Genomic DNA, 23415 nt, shown 5'->3' on the forward strand with positions numbered 1-23415 from the left:
GTGTGCGTCATTTTAAAAGTGGATTTTAAGGATTTTGCTGCATCTGAAAAAAACATACAGCGGAATACTGTCAGATCATGTATTACCGCATGGTGACGGTTCAAGGGGTTAAAACTACCAGACAGGTTCCCATGAAATATACAATGAATTGAAAAAAATTCCATCTGCCCTGCAATTTTGTTATAAATATATCCTATATAATTACAGCTCCAGAACCAAGTCCGACATATATACAGCAATAGAACCAAGCTCAGTACATATATACAGCACCAGAACAAAGCTCAGTACATATATACAGCTCCAGAACCAAGCTCTGACATATATACAGCACTAGAACCAAGCTCAGTAGACAGTGGCCCAAATATAGACCCCCCTGTATATAGTGGCCCACATCTCCACATATAGACTCCCCTGTATATAGTGGCCCACATATAGACCACCCCAATATATAGTGGCCCAAATATAGACCGCCCTGTATATAGTGGCCCACATCTCCACATATAGACCCCCCCTGTAGACAGTGGCCCAAATATAGACCCCCCTGTATATAGTGGCCCACATCCCCACATATAGACCCCCCTGTACAGTGAAGGAAATAAGTATTTGATCCCCTACCAACCATTAAGAGTTCAGCCTCCTCCAGACCAGTTACTGCTCCAAATCAACTTGGTGCCTGCATTAAAGACAGCTCTTACATGGTCACCTGTATAAAAGAGTCCTGTCCACAGACTCAATGTATCAGTCTGACTCTAAACTCTACAACATGGGCAAGACCAAAGAGCTTTCTAAGGATGTCAGGGACAAGATCATAGACCTGCACAAGGCTGGAATGGGCTACAAAACCATAAGTAAGACGCTGGGTGAGAAGGAGACAACTGTTGGTGCAATAGTAAGAAAATGGAAGACATACAAAATGACTGTCAATCGACATCGATCTGGGGCTCCATGCAAAATCTCACCTCGTGGGGTATCCTTGATCCTGAGGAAGGTGAGAGCTCAGCCGAAAACTACACGGGGGGAACTTGTTAATGATCTCAAGGCAGCTGGGACCACAGTCACCAAGAAAACCATTGGTAACACATTACGCCGTAATGGATTAAAATCCTGCAGTGCCCGCAAGGTCCCCCTGCTCAAGAAGGCACATGTACAGGCCCGTCTGAAGTTTGCAAATGAACATCTGGATGATTCTGAGAGTGATTGGGAGAAGGTGCTGTGGTCAGATGAGACTAAAATTGAGCTCTTTGGCATTAACTCAACTCGCCGTGTTTGGAGGGAGAGAAATGCTGCCTATGACCCAAAGAACACCGTCCCCACTGTCAAGCATGGAGGGGGAAACATTATGGTTTGGGGGTGTTTCTCTGCTAAGGGCACAGGACTACTTCACCGCATCAATGGGAGAATGGATGGAGCCGTGTACCGTCAAATCCTGAGTGACAACCTCCTTCCCTCCACCAGGACATTAAAAATGGCTCGTGGCTGGGTCTTCCAGCACCACAATGACCCGAAACATACAGCCAAGGCAACAAAGGAGTGGCTCAAAAAGAAGCACATTAAGGTCATGGAGTGGCCTAGCCAGTCTCCAGACCTTAATCCCATCGAAAACTTATGGAGGGAGCTGAAGATCCGAGTTGCCAAGCGACAGCCTCGAAATCTTAATGATTTACAGATGATCTGCAAAGAGGAGTGGGCCAAAATTCCATCTAACATGTGTGCAAACCTCATCATCAACTACAAAAAAAATCTGACTGCTGTGCTTGCCAACAAGGGTTTTGCCACCAAGTATTAAGTCTTGTTTGCCAAAGGGATCAAATACTTATTTCCTTCACTGTATATAGTGGACCACATCCCCACATATAGACCCTCCCCTGTATATAGTGCACCACATCCCCACATATAGACCCTCCCCTGTATATAGTGCACCACATCCCCACATATAGACCCTCCCCTGTATATAGTGCACCACATCCCCACATATAGACCACCCCTGTAGATCGTGCCCCACATCCCCACATATAGACCACCCCTGTAGATCGTGCCCACATCCCCACATATAGACCCTCCCCTGTATATAGTGCACCACATCCCCACATATAGACCACCCCTGTAGATCGTGCCCACATATAGACCCCCTGTATATAGTGGCCCACATATAGACGACCCCCTGTAGATAGAGCCCCCACTATAGATAATGCCACTCACAGTTTTATGAGAAAAAAACTTTACATGCTCACATGACCCCGTTCCCACCCTGTCCGCTGACAATGCAGACATGCTCTCTTCTGAGCGGGTCTGCAGGAGCTGAACAACGCGTCGTTCAATGACGCTGATTGGCGGGGCAGAATGACTTGCCCCGTCAATCAGCACCTTTCAAGCACGGAAGCGGCGCGATGACGTCAAAGCACCGCTAGCCAATCAGCGTCATTGTAAGGCGCTGAATGGTCAGGCACAAAACATGCCCGGCCATTCAGCGCTAATGCATGTATTTGGCTGTCGCTAGCACCGGGGCCCCCTCTGGTGGCAGCGACGCCTACGGGCATGAGAGGGCCTGTGTCGCCCTGCCTATACTTGTTAGAGGCTCGGAGGCGTGGGCCCCATAGTAGCAGCACTACCGCTGTACTAGCCATAATGGCTGCTAGCGGCGAAACCGAGCATATGGGGGGAGCGTGTCAGCTGGCGGCACTGGCCCCCACAAGCCGCGGGCCCCGTAGGTAGCAGCTGCTGTAGTTACGCCAAAGAGTCTGCTGCTACTCTTCTACAACAAACCAGCACAGACGAGACACCACAGTCTGCTAATCATGTGTAACAATAAGGATATGTCAATGAATAATGACTCCAAAAACGTCCCAAGAAGTGTCCTGCACTTGTTTGTCGCGGGCGTATTTTTACGTGCCGTTTTTTTACAGCGACGTGTAAAATTACAGCTTGTCTGAACAGAACATCGTAAAACTCATTGCAAGCAACGGGCAGATGTTTGCAGACGTAATGGAGACGTCTTTTCAGGCTTAATTCGAGGCGTAAAACGCCTGAATTACGTCTGAAAATAGGTCGTGTGACACCAGAGTCTGCTCCACTTGTATTACAATACCTGGCACAGAGGAGACACCAGAGTCTGCTCCACTTATATTACAATACCCGGCACAGACGAGACACCAGAGTCTGCTCCGCTTGTATTACAATACCCGGCACAGAGGATACACCAGAGTCTGCTCCACTTGTATTACAATACCCGGCACAGAGGAGACACCAGAGTCTGCTCCACTTGTATTACAATACCCGGCACAGAGGAGACACCAGAGTCTGCTCCACTTGTATTACAATACCCGGCACAGAGGAGACACCAGAGTCTGCTCCACTTGTATTACAATACCCGGCACAGAGGAGACACCAGAGTCTGCTCCACTTGTATTACAATACCCGGCACAGACGAGACACCAGAGTCTGCTCCACTTGTATTACAAAACCCGGCACAGACGAGACACCAGAGTCTGCTCCACTTGTATTACAAAACCCGGCACAGACGAGACACCAGAGTCTGCTCCACTTATATTGCAATACCCGGCACAGAGGAGACACCAGAGTCTGCTCCGCCTGTATTACAATAACCACCCTTTATCCAGTCCTCGCCTGTGTGATTGCTTGTTCTCCATCATCGCCAAGCAGTTTCCCTGGCATCTGTTATAAATCTGACTACTACCCTCATCATTGTTATTTACAGATGTCCCATGCTTCCTTCCGTCTCCTAATGTACAATGTTCCGTTTCTTCTGGACAGTGTGATATTATGACGGGTCATCTGCCCGCAGGATCCGTGTCCCGGCTTCCTCACACGCGGCATTGTCCCTCCCTGTCCGGCAGCCACATAATGTATGAAGCAGCATCTGCACCGACACGAGAACGGCCGCACATAGAACAGGGAGACTAGCGGGAGGCCAGACAATAGCACCTTGTACACGTAAATGGCGTAGCTTTCCTTCCTGCTCTTTCTCCGCTTCTTACCGTCCTTCTTCTGTGTCTTGGTCACGGCTTTCTTGGAGCCCTTCTTGGGCGCCGGGGCAGACTTGGCGGGCTCAGGCATGATAACACACTGCGATCTACTCACAACTGAGATAATGGAATGCTTTACCCTCCCACCGCTGCTGTATTTATACACGGGCTATGCAAATGCGCAACGCTGCCTGACCGATGTTCTACTGGAAGAGCAAGTCATGTGACCTATGGAGTCGTCATAAGCCACTCCCAGTGCAGCTAATTGGTGGTTTCCACGAGTCTGTTCTCTGTTGGTGGCTTTAAATCTCTCCAATCCCAGGAGCTGGTGAGCGGTGCAGTAGCTTATAAAAGGCAGCAGAAAGGGGGTGATTGTTAAGATACGAATAGGACATTTCTCTCCTTTAGCGATGTCTGGACGTGGTAAACAGGGAGGCAAAGTGCGGGCTAAAGCCAAGACTCGCTCATCCCGGGCAGGACTTCAGTTCCCTGTCGGTCGTGTGCACAGACTTCTCCGCAAGGGCAACTACGCTCAGAGGGTGGGTGCCGGCGCTCCGGTTTACATGGCCGCTGCGCTTGAATATTTGACCGCTGAGATCCTGGAACTGGCCGGAAATGCAGCCCGGGACAACAAGAAGACCCGAATCATCCCCCGTCACCTGCAGCTGGCCGTGCGCAATGACGAGGAGCTCAACAAACTGCTGGGTGGTGTGACCATCGCTCAGGGAGGCGTCCTACCCAACATCCAGGCCGTTCTGCTGCCCAAGAAGACCGAGAGCAGCAAAAGCGCCAAGAGCAAGTGAGCACCGCTTATCCCACATGAGACCACAAAGGCTCTTTTAAGAGCCGCCCACATGGTCCTTAGAACAGAGCTCACCGCTGATCTCCGATATGTAAACGTTCTGCGCCAGATAAGTGGCTCTGCTTGTACAGAGATCTACCCATATGAATTCATATACCGCGGGGATAAACATTGAAGAGGAAGCCGTAGGGTGGGTGGGAGTAGAACTGCGTTACTCATGACCTATACATTCACTACTGCCTCGTGCAGATGATGGCGCTGTCCTCATTGGTGCACTAACTATACTGTACAGAACACATTAATAGTACAACTACTCCAGTGATTCATGTTCATGATCTACAACCCGCCCCCGACTACATAGTATCTTAAATTATATCTTCCAGTCTCAAGAGCTTTGTCACAGTTCGGTCCTCCTGGAGTATAACCACCATCATCCCAGGTGTTTAGAGGAAGATGCCATCCCCGCGTCATGTACGGATAAGAGCAGTTCCTAAACTACAAAAGTCCTACGAGGGGTCTGCGGCAATGCTTTATATATACAGGAGACGCTATTCGGGTAACAAACCATTCCTCTCAAGGACTCTCATTGCTTCTAATTCTGCCCTGGTGTACACCACCAACTAAATGTGAACAAATGAAAAAGGGAGGGGAAGAGAAGGGCAAGAAGCGCACGGATCAAAGGATCTCTAGAATTAAGAAAAAATATCGATCAATAAAACGAGCTTAGAGGTATATTCTACCTAACAGGGAAGGGGTGAACGGTCCCTGTGTAGAGAACACCCCATTTAATGAACAAATCCCATTCAGCATTGTGACTTATCGTAGATGAAGGGGAATAAAAGGGAAAGGTACATAAATCAAATATCAAAAGTGGGGGCATAAAGGGGACAAACTGGGCTGTAATGTTCGTCTCCCTCAAGTACCGCACTATTGGAGCTCTGATATTAGATGTTACTTCTGAATAGAGCTGCATCAATTTGTCCTTTTCATTCTCTGAATGCGTCTCAGTAAATGTTACTCTGCAGCAACTTCATGCGTTAGTGGGATGAGGTGAGTCCTAAGTATAGACAACGCACAGTGTTAGTACGAAGTAGAAATAGGTGCATTCTGTTTCCTGTCATTGTATTGCCAGCAGCTCGATTATACCAGCAGTCTGGCAAAGTGACATACAAGACAATGCAAGTCCATACTTATGTGGAACTTGGTGCTACAAATTGGTAGTTTGTTTTGAAAATCTCGTAACATTTGTAGCAATGAGAGCAGCTTGGAAAACACGGCCCCTCCAACATTGGGTTTTGCTCTTGTAAAATGCCGTATCAGCTGCATCAGTTTTGTCCTTTTTCAATCATTGAATGCGTCTCACTAAATGTTGCTCTGCAAGAAACTGCACGCGTTACTGTAATAAAGTGAGTCCTATATAGGGACAGCAGACAGATTCATTATTAGTACTAGAGGTTAACAGATTTATTGCCAGCAGCCTTATTAATCCCAGCCGTCCGGCAGAATGAGACACGGGCCGAGCCGATACTTGTGTCAAAGTTGGTCCCAGTAACAGATTTATTGTTTGTTGTAAGAATCTGGTAACATTAGTAGCAGTGACAGCAGCTAAGAAAACACTGTCCCTCTCTCCAAGGATTGCGGAAAGCACGTTGGCCAGCAGCAAGCTGGACGCCGAAGAAGCAACACCGCAAGTCCGCTGTTTGATCCACTGCTCGTGTGCTTATACAGCGCTATGAGCAACTAAGCGGATATTCAGCGGTGTTTCTGCCACTCCTGTACGTGCAGGCATCGGCACAAACGGCGTCCGGCAGCGCCGCTACGAGAATGTGTTTTCCTGCCTGAGGATCACTCGCCAGCAAGTATAGCACTAAGGTACTCTCCCTTCACATTAACTTCTAGGACGCTATTAGGGGACACACTGCAGTCCACATATCCGGCTCCTCACTGGAAGACGGACGTGATACTGAAGCCCCTACCCCCGTGTATATAGAAGTAGAAGGTCACTGCTCAGATACACGAGCGGTCACCAGCAGACATCATAGCTGATCTATAGAGGATGTGGCGGCTCTGAGAAGAGCCTTTGTGTTGTGTAAAATGGAGCTGAGCAGGAGCGGATTTAACCTCCGAAGCCATAGAGAGTGCGGCCCTGGCGTTTGAGCGCGTACACCACGTCCATAGCGGTGACGGTCTTCCTCTTAGCGTGCTCGGTGTAGGTGACGGCGTCACGGATGACGTTCTCCAGGAAAACCTTCAGGACGCCGCGAGTCTCTTCATAGATGAGACCGGAGATGCGTTTGACGCCTCCCCTGCGAGCTAGACGGCGGATGGCAGGCTTGGTGATGCCCTGGATGTTATCACGGAGCACCTTCCTATGCCGCTTGGCACCGCCCTTTCCGAGACCTTTTCCTCCTTTACCGCGACCAGACATCCTGTAAGCTGGAGCTAAAGAGAAATATTGTACCGAGAACCGCGGGGCGCGTCTTTATATAGACCTTATGTGGACCAGAGAGAGAACTGTTATTCATGTCATTTCCGGGGCGTTTCATTCAGTAAATTCACATTACCAATCCCTCCCCCTCCCTTTGATTGGCTTAACTCAGATTTTGAATTGCAAGCTCATTTTACAATACCGGCCGCTCTTTTCCCGCTTCTACTTGTACTTTCATATTACCGGCATTATGTCCCTGTTCCTTCATATTACAGGCATTATGTCCCTGTTCCTTCATATTATCGGCATTATGTCCCTGTTCCCTTATCTTACCGGCATTACGTCACTGTTCCTTCATATTACCGGCATTATGTCCCTGTTCCTTCATATTACCGGCATTATGTCCCTGTTCTTTCATATTAAGGGCATTATGTCCCTGTTCCCTTATCTTACCGGCATTACGTCACTGTTCCTTCATATTACCGGCATTATGTCCCTGTTCCTTCATATAACCGGCATTGTGTCCCTATTCCCTCATCTGAACCGGCATTATGTGCCTGTTCCGTCATCTTACCGGAATTATGTCCCTGTTCCTTCATCTTACCGGGATTACGTCACTGTTCCTTCATATTACCGGCATTAGGTCCCTGTTTCTTAATATTATCGGCATTACGTCCCTGTACCTTCATATTACCGGCATTATGTCCCTGATCCTTCATATTACCGGCATTTTTTTCCTGTTCCTTCATTTTACTGCCATTATGTCCACTGAAGGAGGGTACAGGGACATAATGCCGGTAATATGTCCCTGTTCCGTCTTACAGGCATTATGTCCCTGTTACTTCATATTACCGGCTTCATGTCACTGTTCTCTCATATTACAGACATTATGTCCCTGTTCCCTCATATTACCGGCATTACGTCCCTGCTCCTTCATATTATCGGCACTACGTCCCTGTTTCTTCATATTACCAGAATTGCGTCCCTATTCCTTCATATTACCGGCATTATGTCCCTGTTCCTTCATATTACCAGCATTATGTCCCTGTTTCCTCATATTACAGGCATTTTGTCCCTGTTCCTTCATATTACAGGCATTATGTCCTTGTTCTTTCATATTACGGGCTTTATGTCCTTGTTTCTTCATATTACAGGCATTATGTCCTTGTTCCTTCATGTAACCGGCATTAAGTCCCTGTTCCCTCATCTTACCGGCATTATGTCCCTGTTCCCTCACCTTACCGGCATTATGTCCCTGTTCCCTCATTTGAACCGGCATTATGTGCCTGTTCCTCCATATTACCGGAATTACGTCCTATTCCTTCATATTACTGGCATTATGTCCCTTTTCCTTCATATTACAGGCATTATGTCCCTATTCCTTCATATTACCGGCATTATGTCTTTGTTCCTTCATATTAGAGGCATGATGTCCCTGTTCCTTCATATTACCGGCATTAAGTCCCTGTTCGCTCATCTTACCGGCATTATGCCTCTGTTCCCTCATCTTACCGGCATTATGTGCCTGTTCCTTCATATTAATGGCATTATGTCCCTGTTCCTTCATATTACCAGCTTTATGTCCCTGTTCTCTCATATTACAGACATTATGTCCCTGTTCCCTCATATTACCGGCATTACGTCCCTGCTCCTTCATATTATCGGCATTACGTCCCTGTTTCTTCATATTACCAGCATTACGTCCCAGTACCTTCATATTACCAGAATTGCGTCCCTATTCCTTCATATTACCGGCATTATGTCCCTGTTCCTTCATATTACAAGCATTATGTCCATGTTCCTTCATATTACAGGCATTTTGTCCCTGTTCCTTCATATTACAGGCATTATGTCCCTGTTCCTTCATATAACCGGCATTAAGTCCCTGTTCCCTTATATTACCGGCATTATGTCCCTGTACCCTCACCTTACCGGCATTATGTCCCTGTTCCCTCATTTGAACCGGCATTATGTGCCTGTTCCTCTATTATACCGGAATTACGTCCCTATGTCTTCATATTAATGGCATTATGTCCCTGTTCCTTCATATTACCGGCATTATGTCCCTGTTCCTTCATATTAACGGCATTATGTCCCTGTTCCCTTATCTTACCGGCATTACGTCACTGTTCCTTCATATTACCGACATTATGTCCCTATTCCTTCATATTACCGTCATTACGTCCCTGTTCCTTCATATTAACGGCATTATGTCCCTGTTCCCTTATCTTACCGGCATTACGTCACTGTTCCTTCATATTACCGACATTATGTCCTTGCTCCTTCATATTACCGACATTATGTCCCTGTTCCTTCATATTACCGAAATTGCGTCCCTATTCCTTCATATTACCGGCATTACGTCCTTGTTCCTTCATATTACAGGCATTATGTCCCTGTTCCTTCATATAACCGGCATTAAGTCCCTGTTCGCTCATCTTACCGGCATTATGCCCCTGTTCCCTCATTATACCGGCATTATATCCCTATTCCCTCATCTGAACCGGCATTATGTGCCTGTTCCTTCATCTTACCGGGATTACGTCACTGTTCCTCCATATTACCGGAATTATGTCCCTATTCCTTCATATTACCGGTATTACGTCCCTGTTCCTTCATATTACCGGCATTAAGTCCCTATTTCTTAATATTATCGGCATTACGTCCCTGTTCCTTCATATTACCAGAATTGCGTCCCTATTCCTTCATATTACTGGCATTATGTCCCTGTTCCTTCATATAACCGGCATTAAGTCCCTGTTCCCTCATCTTACCGGCATTATGTCCCTGTTCCCTCATCTTACAGGCATTATGTCCCTGTTCCCTCATTTGAACCGGAATTACGTCCCTGTTCCTTCATGTTATCGGCTTTACGTCCCTGTTCCTTCATATTATCGCCATTACGTCCCTGTTCCTTCATATTATCGGCATTATGTCCCTGCTCCCTCATATTATCGGCATTACGTCCCTGTCCCTTCATATTATCGGCATTACGTCCCTGTTCCTTCATATTATCGGCATTATGTCCCTGTTCCTTCATATTATCGGCATTATGTCCCTGTTCCTTCATATTATCGGCATTACGTCCCTGTTCCTTCATATTATCGGCATTATGTCCCTGTTCCTTCATATTATCTGCATTACGTCCCTTTTCCCTCACCTTACCGGCATTTTGTCCCTGTTCCCTCATCTTACCGGCATTTTGTCCCTGTTCCCTCATCTTACAGGCATTATGTCCCTGTTCTCTCATCTTACCGGGATTACGTCACTGTTCCTCCATATTACCGGCATTATGTCCCTATTCCCTCATCTTACCGGCATTATGTCCCTGTTCCCTCATTTGAACCGGCATTACGCCCCTGTTCCTTCATATTAACGGCATTACGTCCCTGCTCCTTCATATTATCGGCATTACGTCCCTGTTTCTTCATATTATCGGCATTATGTCCCTGCTCCCTCATATTATCGGCATTACGTCCCTGTTCCTTCATATTATCGGCATTACGTCCCTGTTCCTTCATATTATCTGCATTATGTCCCTGTTCCTTCATATTATCTGCATTACATCCCTTTTCCCTCACCTTACCGGCATTTTGTCCCTGTTCCCTCATCTTACCGGCATTTTGTCCCTGTTCCCTCATCTTACAGGCATTATGTCCCTGTTCTCTCATCTTACCGGCATTATGTCCCTGTTCCTTCATATTACCGGCATTATGTCCCTGTTCCTTCATATTACCAGCATTATTTCCCTGTTCCTTCATATTATCGCCATTATGTCCCTGTTCCTTCATATTATCGGCATTATTTGCCTATTCCTTCATATTATCGGCATTATGTCCCTGTTCCTTCATATGAACCGGCATTATGTGCCTGTTCCTCCATATTACCGGAATTACGTCCTATTCCTTCATATTACTGGCATTATGTCCCTTTTCCTTCATATTACAGGCATTATGTCCCTATTCCTTCATATTACCGGCATTATGTCTTTGTTCCTTCATATTAGAGGCATGATGTCCCTGTTCCTTCATATTACCGGCATTAAGTCCCTGTTCGCTCATCTTACCGGCATTATGCCTCTGTTCCCTCATCTTACCGGCATTATGTGCCTGTTCCTTCATATTAATGGCATTATGTCCCTGTTCCTTCATATTACCAGCTTTATGTCCCTGTTCTCTCATATTACAGACATTATGTCCCTGTTCCCTCATATTACCGGCATTACGTCCCTGCTCCTTCATATTATCGGCATTACGTCCCTGTTTCTTCATATTACCAGCATTACGTCCCAGTACCTTCATATTACCAGAATTGCGTCCCTATTCCTTCATATTACCGGCATTATGTCCCTGTTCCTTCATATTACAAGCATTATGTCCATGTTCCTTCATATTACAGGCATTTTGTCCCTGTTCCTTCATATTACAGGCATTATGTCCCTGTTCCTTCATATAACCGGCATTAAGTCCCTGTTCCCTTATATTACCGGCATTATGTCCCTGTACCCTCACCTTACCGGCATTATGTCCCTGTTCCCTCATTTGAACCGGCATTATGTGCCTGTTCCTCTATTATACCGGAATTACGTCCCTATGTCTTCATATTAATGGCATTATGTCCCTGTTCCTTCATATTACCGGCATTATGTCCCTGTTCCTTCATATTAACGGCATTATGTCCCTGTTCCCTTATCTTACCGGCATTACGTCACTGTTCCTTCATATTACCGACATTATGTCCCTATTCCTTCATATTACCGTCATTACGTCCCTGTTCCTTCATATTAACGGCATTATGTCCCTGTTCCCTTATCTTACCGGCATTACGTCACTGTTCCTTCATATTACCGACATTATGTCCTTGCTCCTTCATATTACCGACATTATGTCCCTGTTCCTTCATATTACCGAAATTGCGTCCCTATTCCTTCATATTACCGGCATTACGTCCTTGTTCCTTCATATTACAGGCATTATGTCCCTGTTCCTTCATATAACCGGCATTAAGTCCCTGTTCGCTCATCTTACCGGCATTATGCCCCTGTTCCCTCATTATACCGGCATTATATCCCTATTCCCTCATCTGAACCGGCATTATGTGCCTGTTCCTTCATCTTACCGGGATTACGTCACTGTTCCTCCATATTACCGGAATTATGTCCCTATTCCTTCATATTACCGGTATTACGTCCCTGTTCCTTCATATTACCGGCATTAAGTCCCTATTTCTTAATATTATCGGCATTACGTCCCTGTTCCTTCATATTACCAGAATTGCGTCCCTATTCCTTCATATTACTGGCATTATGTCCCTGTTCCTTCATATAACCGGCATTAAGTCCCTGTTCCCTCATCTTACCGGCATTATGTCCCTGTTCCCTCATCTTACAGGCATTATGTCCCTGTTCCCTCATTTGAACCGGAATTACGTCCCTGTTCCTTCATGTTATCGGCTTTACGTCCCTGTTCCTTCATATTATCGCCATTACGTCCCTGTTCCTTCATATTATCGGCATTATGTCCCTGCTCCCTCATATTATCGGCATTACGTCCCTGTCCCTTCATATTATCGGCATTACGTCCCTGTTCCTTCATATTATCGGCATTATGTCCCTGTTCCTTCATATTATCGGCATTATGTCCCTGTTCCTTCATATTATCGGCATTACGTCCCTGTTCCTTCATATTATCGGCATTATGTCCCTGTTCCTTCATATTATCTGCATTACGTCCCTTTTCCCTCACCTTACCGGCATTTTGTCCCTGTTCCCTCATCTTACCGGCATTTTGTCCCTGTTCCCTCATCTTACAGGCATTATGTCCCTGTTCTCTCATCTTACCGGGATTACGTCACTGTTCCTCCATATTACCGGCATTATGTCCCTATTCCCTCATCTTACCGGCATTATGTCCCTGTTCCCTCATTTGAACCGGCATTACGCCCCTGTTCCTTCATATTAACGGCATTACGTCCCTGCTCCTTCATATTATCGGCATTACGTCCCTGTTTCTTCATATTATCGGCATTATGTCCCTGCTCCCTCATATTATCGGCATTACGTCCCTGTTCCTTCATATTATCGGCATTACGTCCCTGTTCCTTCATATTATCTGCATTATGTCCCTGTTCCTTCATATTATCTGCATTACATCCCTTTTCCCTCACCTTACCGGCATTTTGTCCCTGTTCCCTCATCTTACCGGCATTTTGTCCCTGTTCCCTCATCTTACAGGCATTATGTCCCTGTTCTCTCATCTTACCGGCATTATGTCCCTGTTCCTTCATATTACCGGCATTATGTCCCTGTTCCTTCATATTACCAGCATTATTTCCCTGTTCCTTCATATTATCGCCATTATGTCCCTGTTCCTTCATATTATCGGCATTATTTGCCTATTCCTTCATATTATCGGCATTATGTCCCTGTTCCTTCATATTATCGGCATTATGTCCCTGTTCCTTCATATTATCGGCATTATGTCCCTGTTCCTTCATATTATCGGCATTATTTTCCTGTTCCTTCATATTATCGGCATTATGTCCCTGTTCCTTCATATTATCGGCATTATGTCCCTGTTCCTTCATATTATCGGCATTATGTCCCTGTTCCTTCACATTACAGGCATTATGTCCCTGTTCCTTCATATTACAGGCATTATTTCCCTGTTCCTTCATATTACAGGCATTATTTCCCTGTTCCTTCATATTATCGGCATTATGTCCCTGTTCCTTCATATTACAGGCATTATGTCCCTGTTCCTTCATATTACAGGCATTATGTCCCTGTTCCTTCATATTACAGGCATTATCTCCTTGTTCCTTCATATTACCGGCATTATGTCCCTTTTCCTTCATATTACAGGCATTATGTCCTTGTTCCTTCATATTACCGGCATTATGTCCCAATTCCTTCATATTACCGGCATTATGTCCCTGTTACCTCATCTTACCGGTATTATGTCCCTGTTCCTTCATATTACCGGCATTATGTTCCTGTTCCTTCATATTACCGGCATTATGTCCCTGTTCCTTCATATTACCAGCATTATTTCCCTGTTCCTTCATATTATCGCCATTATGTCCCTGTTCCTTCATATTATCGGCATTATTTGCCTATTCCTTCATATTATCGGCATTATGTCCCTGTTCCTTCATATTATCGGCATTATGTCCCTGTTCCTTCATATTATCGGCATTATGTCCCTGTTCCTTCATATTATCGGCATTATTTTCCTGTTCCTTCATATTATCGGCATTATGTCCCTGTTCCTTCATATTATCGGCATTATGTCCCTGTTCCTTCATATTACAGGCATTATGTCCCTGTTCCTTCATATTACAGGCATTATTTCCCTGTTCCTTCATATTACAGGCATTATTTCCCTGTTCCTTCATATTATCGGCATTATGTCCCTGTTCCTTCATATTACAGGCATTATGTCCCTGTTCCTTCATATTACAGGCATTATGTCCCTGTTCCTTCATATTACAGGCATTATCTCCTTGTTCCTTCATATTACCGGCATTATGTCCCTTTTCCTTCATATTACAGGCATTATGTCCTTGTTCCTTCATATTACCGGCATTATGTCCCAATTCCTTCATATTACCGGCATTATGTCCCTGTTACCTCATCTTACCGGTATTATGTCCCTGTTCCTTCATATTACCGGCATTATGTTCCTGTTCCTTCATATTACCGGCATTATGTCCCTGTTCCTTCATATTACAGGCATTATTTCCCTGTTCCTTCATATTACAGGCATTATGTCCCTGTTCCTTCATATTACAGGCATTATGTCCCTGTTCCTTCATATTACAGGCATTATCTCCTTGTTCCTTCATATTACCGGCATTATGTCCCTTTTCCTTCATATTACAGGCATTATGTCCTTGTTCCTTCATATTACCGGCATTATGTCCCTGTTCCTTCATATTACCGGCTTTATGTCCATGTTCCTTCATATTACCGGCATTATGTCCCTATTCCTTCATATTACCGGCATTATGTCCCTGTTACCTCATCTTACCGGTATTATGTCCCTGTTCCTTCATATTACCGGCATTATGTTCCTGTTCCTTCATATTACCGGCATTATGTCTCTGTACCCTCATATTACCGGCATTATGTCCCTGTTCCTTCATACTATAGGCATTATTTTCCTGTTCCTTCATATTACAGGCATTATGTCCCTGTTCCCTCATTTTACAGGCATTTTGACCCTGTTCCTTCATATTACAGGCATTATGTTCCTGTTCCCTCATCTTACCGGCATTATGTCCCGGTTCCCTCATCTTACCGGCATTATGTCCCTGTTCCTTCATATTACCGGCATTATGTCCTTGTTCCTTCATATTACCGGCATTATGTCCCTGTTCCTTCATATTACCGGCATTATGTCCATGTACCCTCATATTACAGACATTATGTCCCTTTTCCCTCATCTTACAGGCATTATGTCCCTGTTCCCTCATGTTACCGGCATTACGTCCCTGTTCCTCCATATTACCGGCATTATGTCCCCTTTCCTTCATATTACCGGCTTTATTTCCCTGTTCCTTCATATTACCGCCATTATGTCTCTGTTCCTTCATATTACAGGCATTTTGTCCCTGTGCCTTCATATTACCGGAATTATGACTATGTTCCTTCATATTACCGACATTATGTCCCTGTTCCTTCATATTACAGGCATTATGTCCCTGTTCCTTCATATGACAGGCATTATCTCCTTGTTCCTTCATATTACCTGCATTATGTCCCTGTTACTTCATATTACAGGCATTATGTCCTTGTTCCTTCATATTACCGGCATTATGTCCCTGTTCCTTCATATTACCGGCATTATGTCCCTATTCCTTCATATTACCGGCATTATGTCCCTGTTACCTCATCTTACCGGTATTATGTCCCTGTTCCTTCATATTACCGGCATTATGTTCCTGTTCCTTTATATTACCGGCATTATGTCCCTGTTCCCTCATATTACCGGCATTATGTCCCTGTTCCTTCATACTATAGGCATTATGTCCTTGTTCCCTCATTCTACAGGCATTTTGACCCTGTTCCTTCATATTACAGGCATTATGTCCCTGTTCCTTCATATTACAGGCATAATGTCCCTGTTCCCTCATCTTACAGGCATTATGTCCCTGTTCCTTCATATTACAGGCATTATGTCCCTGTTCCTTCATATTATAGGCATTATGTCCCTGTTCCCTCATATTACAGGCATTATGTCCCTGTTCCTTCATATTATAGGCATTATGTCCCTGTTCCCTCATATTACAGGCATTATGTCCCTGTTCCTTCATATTAAAGGCATTATGTCCCTGTTCCCTCATCTTACCGGCATTATGTCCCTGATCCTTCATATTACCGACATTATGTCCTTGTTCCTTCATATTAGCGGCATTATGTCCCTGTTCCTTCATATTACAGGCATTATGATCCTGTTCCTTCATATTACCGGCATTATGTCCCTGTTCCCTCATCTTACCAGCATTATGTCCCTGTTCCTTCATATTAGCGGCATTATGTCCCTGTTCCTTTATATTACCGACATTATGTCCCTGTTCCCTCATATTACAGGCATAATATCCCTGTTCCCTCATATTACTGGCATTATGTCCCCTGAAGAAGGGTGCAGGAACAAAATGCCGGTAATATGTCCCTGTACCCTTATCTTACAGGCATTATGTCCTTGTTCCTCGTATTACCGGCATTACGTCCCTGCTCCTTCATATTGCCGGCATTATGTCCCTGTTCCTTCATATTACCAGCATTATGTCCCTGTTCCTTCATATTACCAGCATTATGTCCCTGTTCCTTCATATTACAGGCATTTTGTCCCTTTTCCTTCATATTACCGGCATTATGTCCTTTTTCCTTCATATTACCGGCATTATGTCCCTGTTCCTTCATATTACCGGCATTATGTCCATGTTCCCTCATATTACCGGCATTATGTCCCTGCTCCCTCATGTTACTGGCATTACGTCCCTGTTCCTCCATATTACCGACATTATGTCCCTGTTCCCTCATATTACCGGCTTTATGTCCCTGTTCCCTCATATTACAGACATTATATCCCTGTTCCCTCATATTACAGACATTATATCCCTGTTCCCTCATATTACAGGCATTATGTCCCTGTTCCCTCATATTACAGGCATTATGTCCCTGTTTCCTCATCTTACAGGCATTATGTCCCTGTTCCTTTATATTACCGGCATTATGTCCTTGTTCCTTCTAATTACCGGCATTATGTCCCTGTTCCTTCATATTACAGGCATTATATCCCTGTCCCTTCATATTACCGGCATTATGTCCCTGTTCCCTCATATTACAGGCATTATGTCCCTGTTCCTTCATATTATAGGCATTATGTCCCTGTTCCCTCATATTACTGGCATTATGTCCCGTTCCTTCATATTACCAACATTATGTCCTTGTTCCTTCATATTAGAGGCATTATGTCCCTGTTCCCTCATATTAAAGGCATTATGATTCTGTTCCTACATATTACCGGCATTATGTCCCTGTTCCTTCATATTGCCGTCATTACGTCCCTGTTCCTTCATATTACAGGCATTATCTCCTTTTTCCTTCATATTACCGGCATTATGTCCCTGTTCCTTAATATTAACGGCATTACGTCCCTGTTCCTTTATATTACTGACATTATGTCCCTGTTCCCTCATATTACAGACATTATGTCCCTGTTCCCTCATCTTACCGGAATTATATCCCTGTTCCTTCATTTTACCGGCATTATGTCCCTGTTCCTTCATATTAGCGGCATTATGTCCCTGTTCCTTTATATTACCGACATTATGTCTCTGTTCCCTCATATTACAGGCATAATGTCCCTGTTCCCTCATATTACTGGCATTATGTCCCCTGAAGAAGGGTACAGGAACAAAATGCCGGTAATATGCCCCTGTACCCTCATCTTACAGGCATTATGTCCCTGTTCCTTCATATTACCCTCATTATGTCCCTGTTCCTTCATATTACCAGCATTATGTCCCTGTTCCTTCATATTAACAGGCATTTTGTCCCTGTTCCTTCATATTACCGGCATTATGTCCTTTTTCCTTAATATTACCGGCATTATGTCCTTGTTCCTTCATATTACCAGCATTATGTCCCTGTTCCCTCATGTTACTGGCATTACGTCCCTGTTCCTCCATATTACCGACATTATGTCCATGTTCCTTCATATTGCTGTCATTACGTCCCTGTTCCTTCATATTACAGGCATTATCTCCTTTTTCCTTCAAATTACCGGCATTATGTCCCTGTTCCTTCATATTACCGGCATTACGTCCCTGTTCCTTTATATTACCGACATTATGTCCCTGTTCCCTCATATTACAGACATTATGTTCCTGTTCCCTCATCTTACCGGCATTATATCCCTGTTCCTTCATATTACAGGCATTATGTCCCTGTTCCTTCATATTACAGGCATTATGTCCCTGTTCCCTCATCTTACCGGTATTATGTTCCTGTTCCCTCATATTACCGGCTTTATGTCCCTGTTCCCTCATATTACAGACATTATATCCCTGTTCCCTCATATTACAGACATTATATCCCTGTTCCCTCATATTACAGGCATTATGTCCCTGTTCCCTCATATTACAGGCATTATGTCCCTGTTTCCTCATCTTACAGGCATTATGTCCCTGTTCCTTTATATTACCGGCATTATGTCCTTGTTCCTTCTAATTACCGGCATTATGTCCCTGTTCCTTCATATTACAGGCATTATATCCCTGTCCCTTCATATTACCGGCATTATGTCCCTGTTCCTTCATATTACAGGCATTATATCCCTGTCCCTTCATATTACAGGCATTATGTCCCTGTTCCTTCATATTACAGGCACTATATCCCTGTCCCTTCATATTACCGGCATTATGTCCCTGTTCCCTCATATTACAGGCATTATGTCCCTGTTCCTTAATATTATAGGCATTATGTCCCTGTTCCCTCATATTACAGGCATTATGTCCCTGTTCCTTCATATTATAGGCATTATGTCCCTGTTCCTTCATATTAAAGGCATTATGTCCCTGTTTCCTCATCTTACCGGCATTATGTCCCGTTCCTTCATATTACCAACATTATGTCCTTGTTCCTTCATATTAGCGGCATTATGTCCCTGTTCCTTCATATTACAGGCATTATGATTCTGTTCCTTCATATTACCGGCATTATGTCCCTGTTCCCTCATCTTACCAGCATTATGTCCCTGTTCCTTCATATTAGCGGCATTATGTCCCTGTTCCTTTATATTACCGACATTATGTCCCTGTTCCCTCATATTACTGGCATTATGGCCCCTGAAGAAGGCTACAGGAACAAAATGCCGGTAATATGTCCCTGTACCCTCATCTTACAGGCATTATGTCCCTGTTCCTTCATATTACCAGCATTATGTCCCTGTTCCTTCATATTACCAGCATTGTGTCCCTGTTCCTTCATATTACAGGCATTTTGTCCCTGTTCCTTCATATTACCGGCATTATGTACTTTTTCCTTCATATTACCGGCATTATGTCCCTGTTCCTTCATATTACCGGCATTATGTCCATGTTCCCTCATATTACCAGCATTATGTCCCTGTTCCCTCATGTTACTGGCATTACGTCCCTGTTCCTCCATATTACCGACATTATGTCCCTGTTCCTTCATATTGCCGTCATTACGTCCCTGTTCCTTCATATTACAGGCATTATCTACTTTTTCCTTCATATTACCGGCATTATGTCCCTGTTCCTTCATATTACCGGCATTACGTCCCTGTTCCTTTATATTACCGACATTATGTCCCTGTTCCCTCATATTAAAGACATTATGTCCCTCTTCCCTCATCTTACCGGCATTATATCCCTGTTCCTTCATATTACAGGCATTATGTCCCTGTTCCCTCATATTACAGACATTATATCCCTGTTCCCTCATATTACAGACATTATATCCCTGTTCCCTCATATTACAGGCATTATGTCCCTGTTCCCTCATATTACAGGCATTATGTCCCTGTTTCCTCATCTTACAGGCATTATGTCCCTGTTCCTTTATATTACCGGCATTATGTCCTTGTTCCTTCTAATTACCGCCATTATGTCCCTGTTCCTTCATATTACAGGCATTATGTCCCTGTCCCTTCATATTACCGGCATTATGTCCCTGTTCCCTCATATTACAGGCATTATGTGCCTGTTCCTTAATATTATAGGCATTATGTCCCTGTTCCCTCATATTACAGGCATTATGTCCCTGTTCCTTCATATTATAGGCATTATGTCCCTGTTCCTTCATATTAAAGGCATTATGTCCCTGTTTCCTCATCTTACCGGCATTATGTCCCGTTCCTTCATATTACCAACATTATGTCCTTGTTCCTTCATATTAGCGGCATTATGTCCCTGTTCCTTCATATTACAGGCATTATGATTCTGTTCCTTCATATTACCGGCATTATGTCCCTGTTCCCTCATCTTACCAGCATTATGTCCCTGTTCCTTCATATTAGCGGCATTATGTCCCTGTTCCTTTATATTACCGACATTATGTCCCTGTTCCCTCATATTACAGGCATAATGTCCCTGTTCCCTCATATTACTGGCATTATGTCTCTGTTCCCTCATATTACTGGCATTATATCCCTGTTCCTTCATATTACAGGCATTATGTCCCTGTTCCTTCATATTACAGGCATTATGTCCCTGTTCCCTCATATTACTGGCATTATGTCTCTGTTCCCTCATATTACCGGCATTATGTCCCTGTTCCTTCATATTACAGGCATTATGTCCCTGTTCCCTCATCTTACCGGTATTATGTTCCTGTTCCCTCATATTACCGGCTTTATGTCCCTGTTCCCTCACATTACAGACATTATATCCCTGTTCCCTCATATTACAGACATTATATCCCTGTTCCCTCATATTACAGGCATTATGTCCCTGTTCCCTCATATTACAGGCATTATGTCCCTGTTTCCTCATCTTACAGGCATTATGTCCCTGTTCCTTTATATTACCGGCATTATGTCCTTGTTCATTCTAATTACCGGCATTATGTCCCTGTTCCTTCATATTACAGGCATTATATCCCTGTCCCTTCATATTACCGGCATTATGTCCCTGTTCCCTCATATTACAGGCATTATGTCCCTGTTCCTTCATATTATAGGCATTATGTCCCTGTTCCCTCATATTACAGGCATTATGTCTCTGTTCCTTCATATTATAGGCATTATGTCCCTGTTCCTTCATATTATAGGCATTATGTCCCTGTTCCCTCATATTACAGGCATTATGTCTCTGTTCCTTCATATTATAGGCATTATGTCCCTGTTCCCTCATATTACAGGCATTTTGTCCCTGTTCCTTCATATTATAGGCATTATGTCCCTGTTCCCTCATATTACTGGCATTATGTCCCCTGAAGGAGTGTACAGGGACAAAATTCCGGTAATATGTCCCTGTTCCCTCATCTTAGAAGCATTATGTCCTTGTTCCTTCATATTACCGGCATTACGTCCCTGCTCCTTCATATTACCGGCATTATGTCCCTGTTCCTTCATATTACCGGCATTATGACCCTGTTCCCTCATATTACAGACATTATGTCCCTGTTCCCTCATCTTACCGGTATTATGTCCCTGTTCCCTCATATTACAGACATTATAGCCCTGTTCCCTCATATTACAGGCATTATGCCCTATGTAGGAGGGAAAATTGATATAATGGCAGTAATATGTCCCTGTTCCCTCATCTTACCGCCAATATGTCCCTGTTTCCTCATCTTACAGGCATGATGTCCCTGTTCCTTCGTATTACCGGCATTACGTCCCTGCTCCTTCATATTACCGGCATTATGTCCCTGTTCAATCATATTAAAGACATTTTGTCCCTGTGCCTTCATATTACCGGCATTATGTCCCTGTTCCTTCATATTACAGGCATTATGATCCTGTTCCTTCATATTACCGGCATTATGTCCCTGTTCCCTCATCTTACCAGCATTATGTCCCTGTTCCTTCATATTAGCGGCATTATGTCCCTGTTCCTTTATATTACCGACATTATGTCCCTGTTCCCTCATATTACAGGCATAATGTCCCTGTTCCCTCATATTACAGGCATTATGCCCTATGTAGGAGGGAAAATTGATATAATTCCAGTAATATGTCCCTGTTCCCTCATCTTACCGCCAATATGTCCCTGTTTCCTCATCTTACAGGCATGATGTCCCTGTTCCTTCATAATACCGGCATTATGTCCCTGTTCCCTCATATTACTGGCATTATGTCCCCTGAAGAAGCATACAGGAACAAAATGCCGGTAATATGTCCCTGTACCCTCATCTTACAGGCATTATGTCCTTGTTCCTCGTATTACCGGCACTACGTCCCTGCTCCTTCATATTACCGGCATTATGTCCCTGTTCCTTCATATTACCAGCATTATGTCCCTGTTCCTTCATATTACAGGCATTTTGTCCCTGTTCCTTCATATTACCGGCATTATGTCCTTATTCCTTCATATTACCGGCATTATGTCCCGGTTCCTTAATATTACAGGCATTATGTCCCTGTTCCTTCATGTTACCGGCATTATGTCCCTGTTCCTTCATATTACCGGCATTATGTCCATGTTCCCTCATATTACAGACATTATGTCCCTGTTCCCTCATCTTACAGGCATTATGTCCCTGTTCCCTCATGTTACTGGCATTACGTCCCTGTTCCTCCATATTACCGACATTACGTCCCTGTTCCTTCATATTACAGGCATTATCTCCTTTTTCCTTCATATTACCGGCATTATGTCCCTGTTCCTTCATATTACAGGCATTATGTCCCTGTTCCTTCATATTACAGGCATTATGTCCCTGTTCCCTCATCTTACCGGTATTATGTTCCTGTTCCCTCATATTACCGGCTTTATGTCCCTGTTCCCTCATATTACAGACATTAAATCCCTGTTCCCTCATATTACAGACATTATATCCCTGTTCCCTCATATTACAGGCATTATGTCCCTGTTCCTTCATATTATAGGCATTATGTCCCTGTTCCCTCATATGACAGGCATTATGTCCCTGTTCCTTCATATTACCGGCATTATGTCCCTGTTCCTTCATATTACAGGCATTATATCCCTGTCCCTTCATATTA

General features: G+C 44.2%; 2 protein-coding genes and 1 long non-coding RNA gene across 3 annotated transcripts in view; 2 read left to right on the top strand and 1 right to left on the bottom strand.

The window, feature by feature from the left end:
- The window catches only part of LOC142663389 (uncharacterized), a 236783-nt gene that overhangs the window by 75084 nt on the left and 138284 nt on the right, over window positions 1-23415 (top strand). The gene's annotated exons all lie outside the window — the stretch shown is intronic.
- Window positions 4394-4786, top strand: LOC142663844 (histone H2A type 1-like). Its single transcript, XM_075842674.1, has one exon. It carries the CDS (start codon window positions 4394-4396, stop codon window positions 4784-4786), a length of 393 nt encoding a protein of 130 aa, XP_075698789.1.
- LOC142663381 (histone H4) lies at window positions 6845-7213 on the bottom strand. Its single transcript, XM_075841986.1, has one exon. The coding sequence runs from the start codon at window positions 7211-7213 to the stop codon at window positions 6902-6904; it is 312 nt and encodes a 103-aa protein (XP_075698101.1). The 3' UTR covers window positions 6845-6901.

Source organism: Rhinoderma darwinii, chromosome 11 (genome assembly GCF_050947455.1).
Source record: "Rhinoderma darwinii isolate aRhiDar2 chromosome 11, aRhiDar2.hap1, whole genome shotgun sequence".
Classification (NCBI taxonomy): Eukaryota; Metazoa; Chordata; class Amphibia; order Anura; family Rhinodermatidae; genus Rhinoderma; species Rhinoderma darwinii.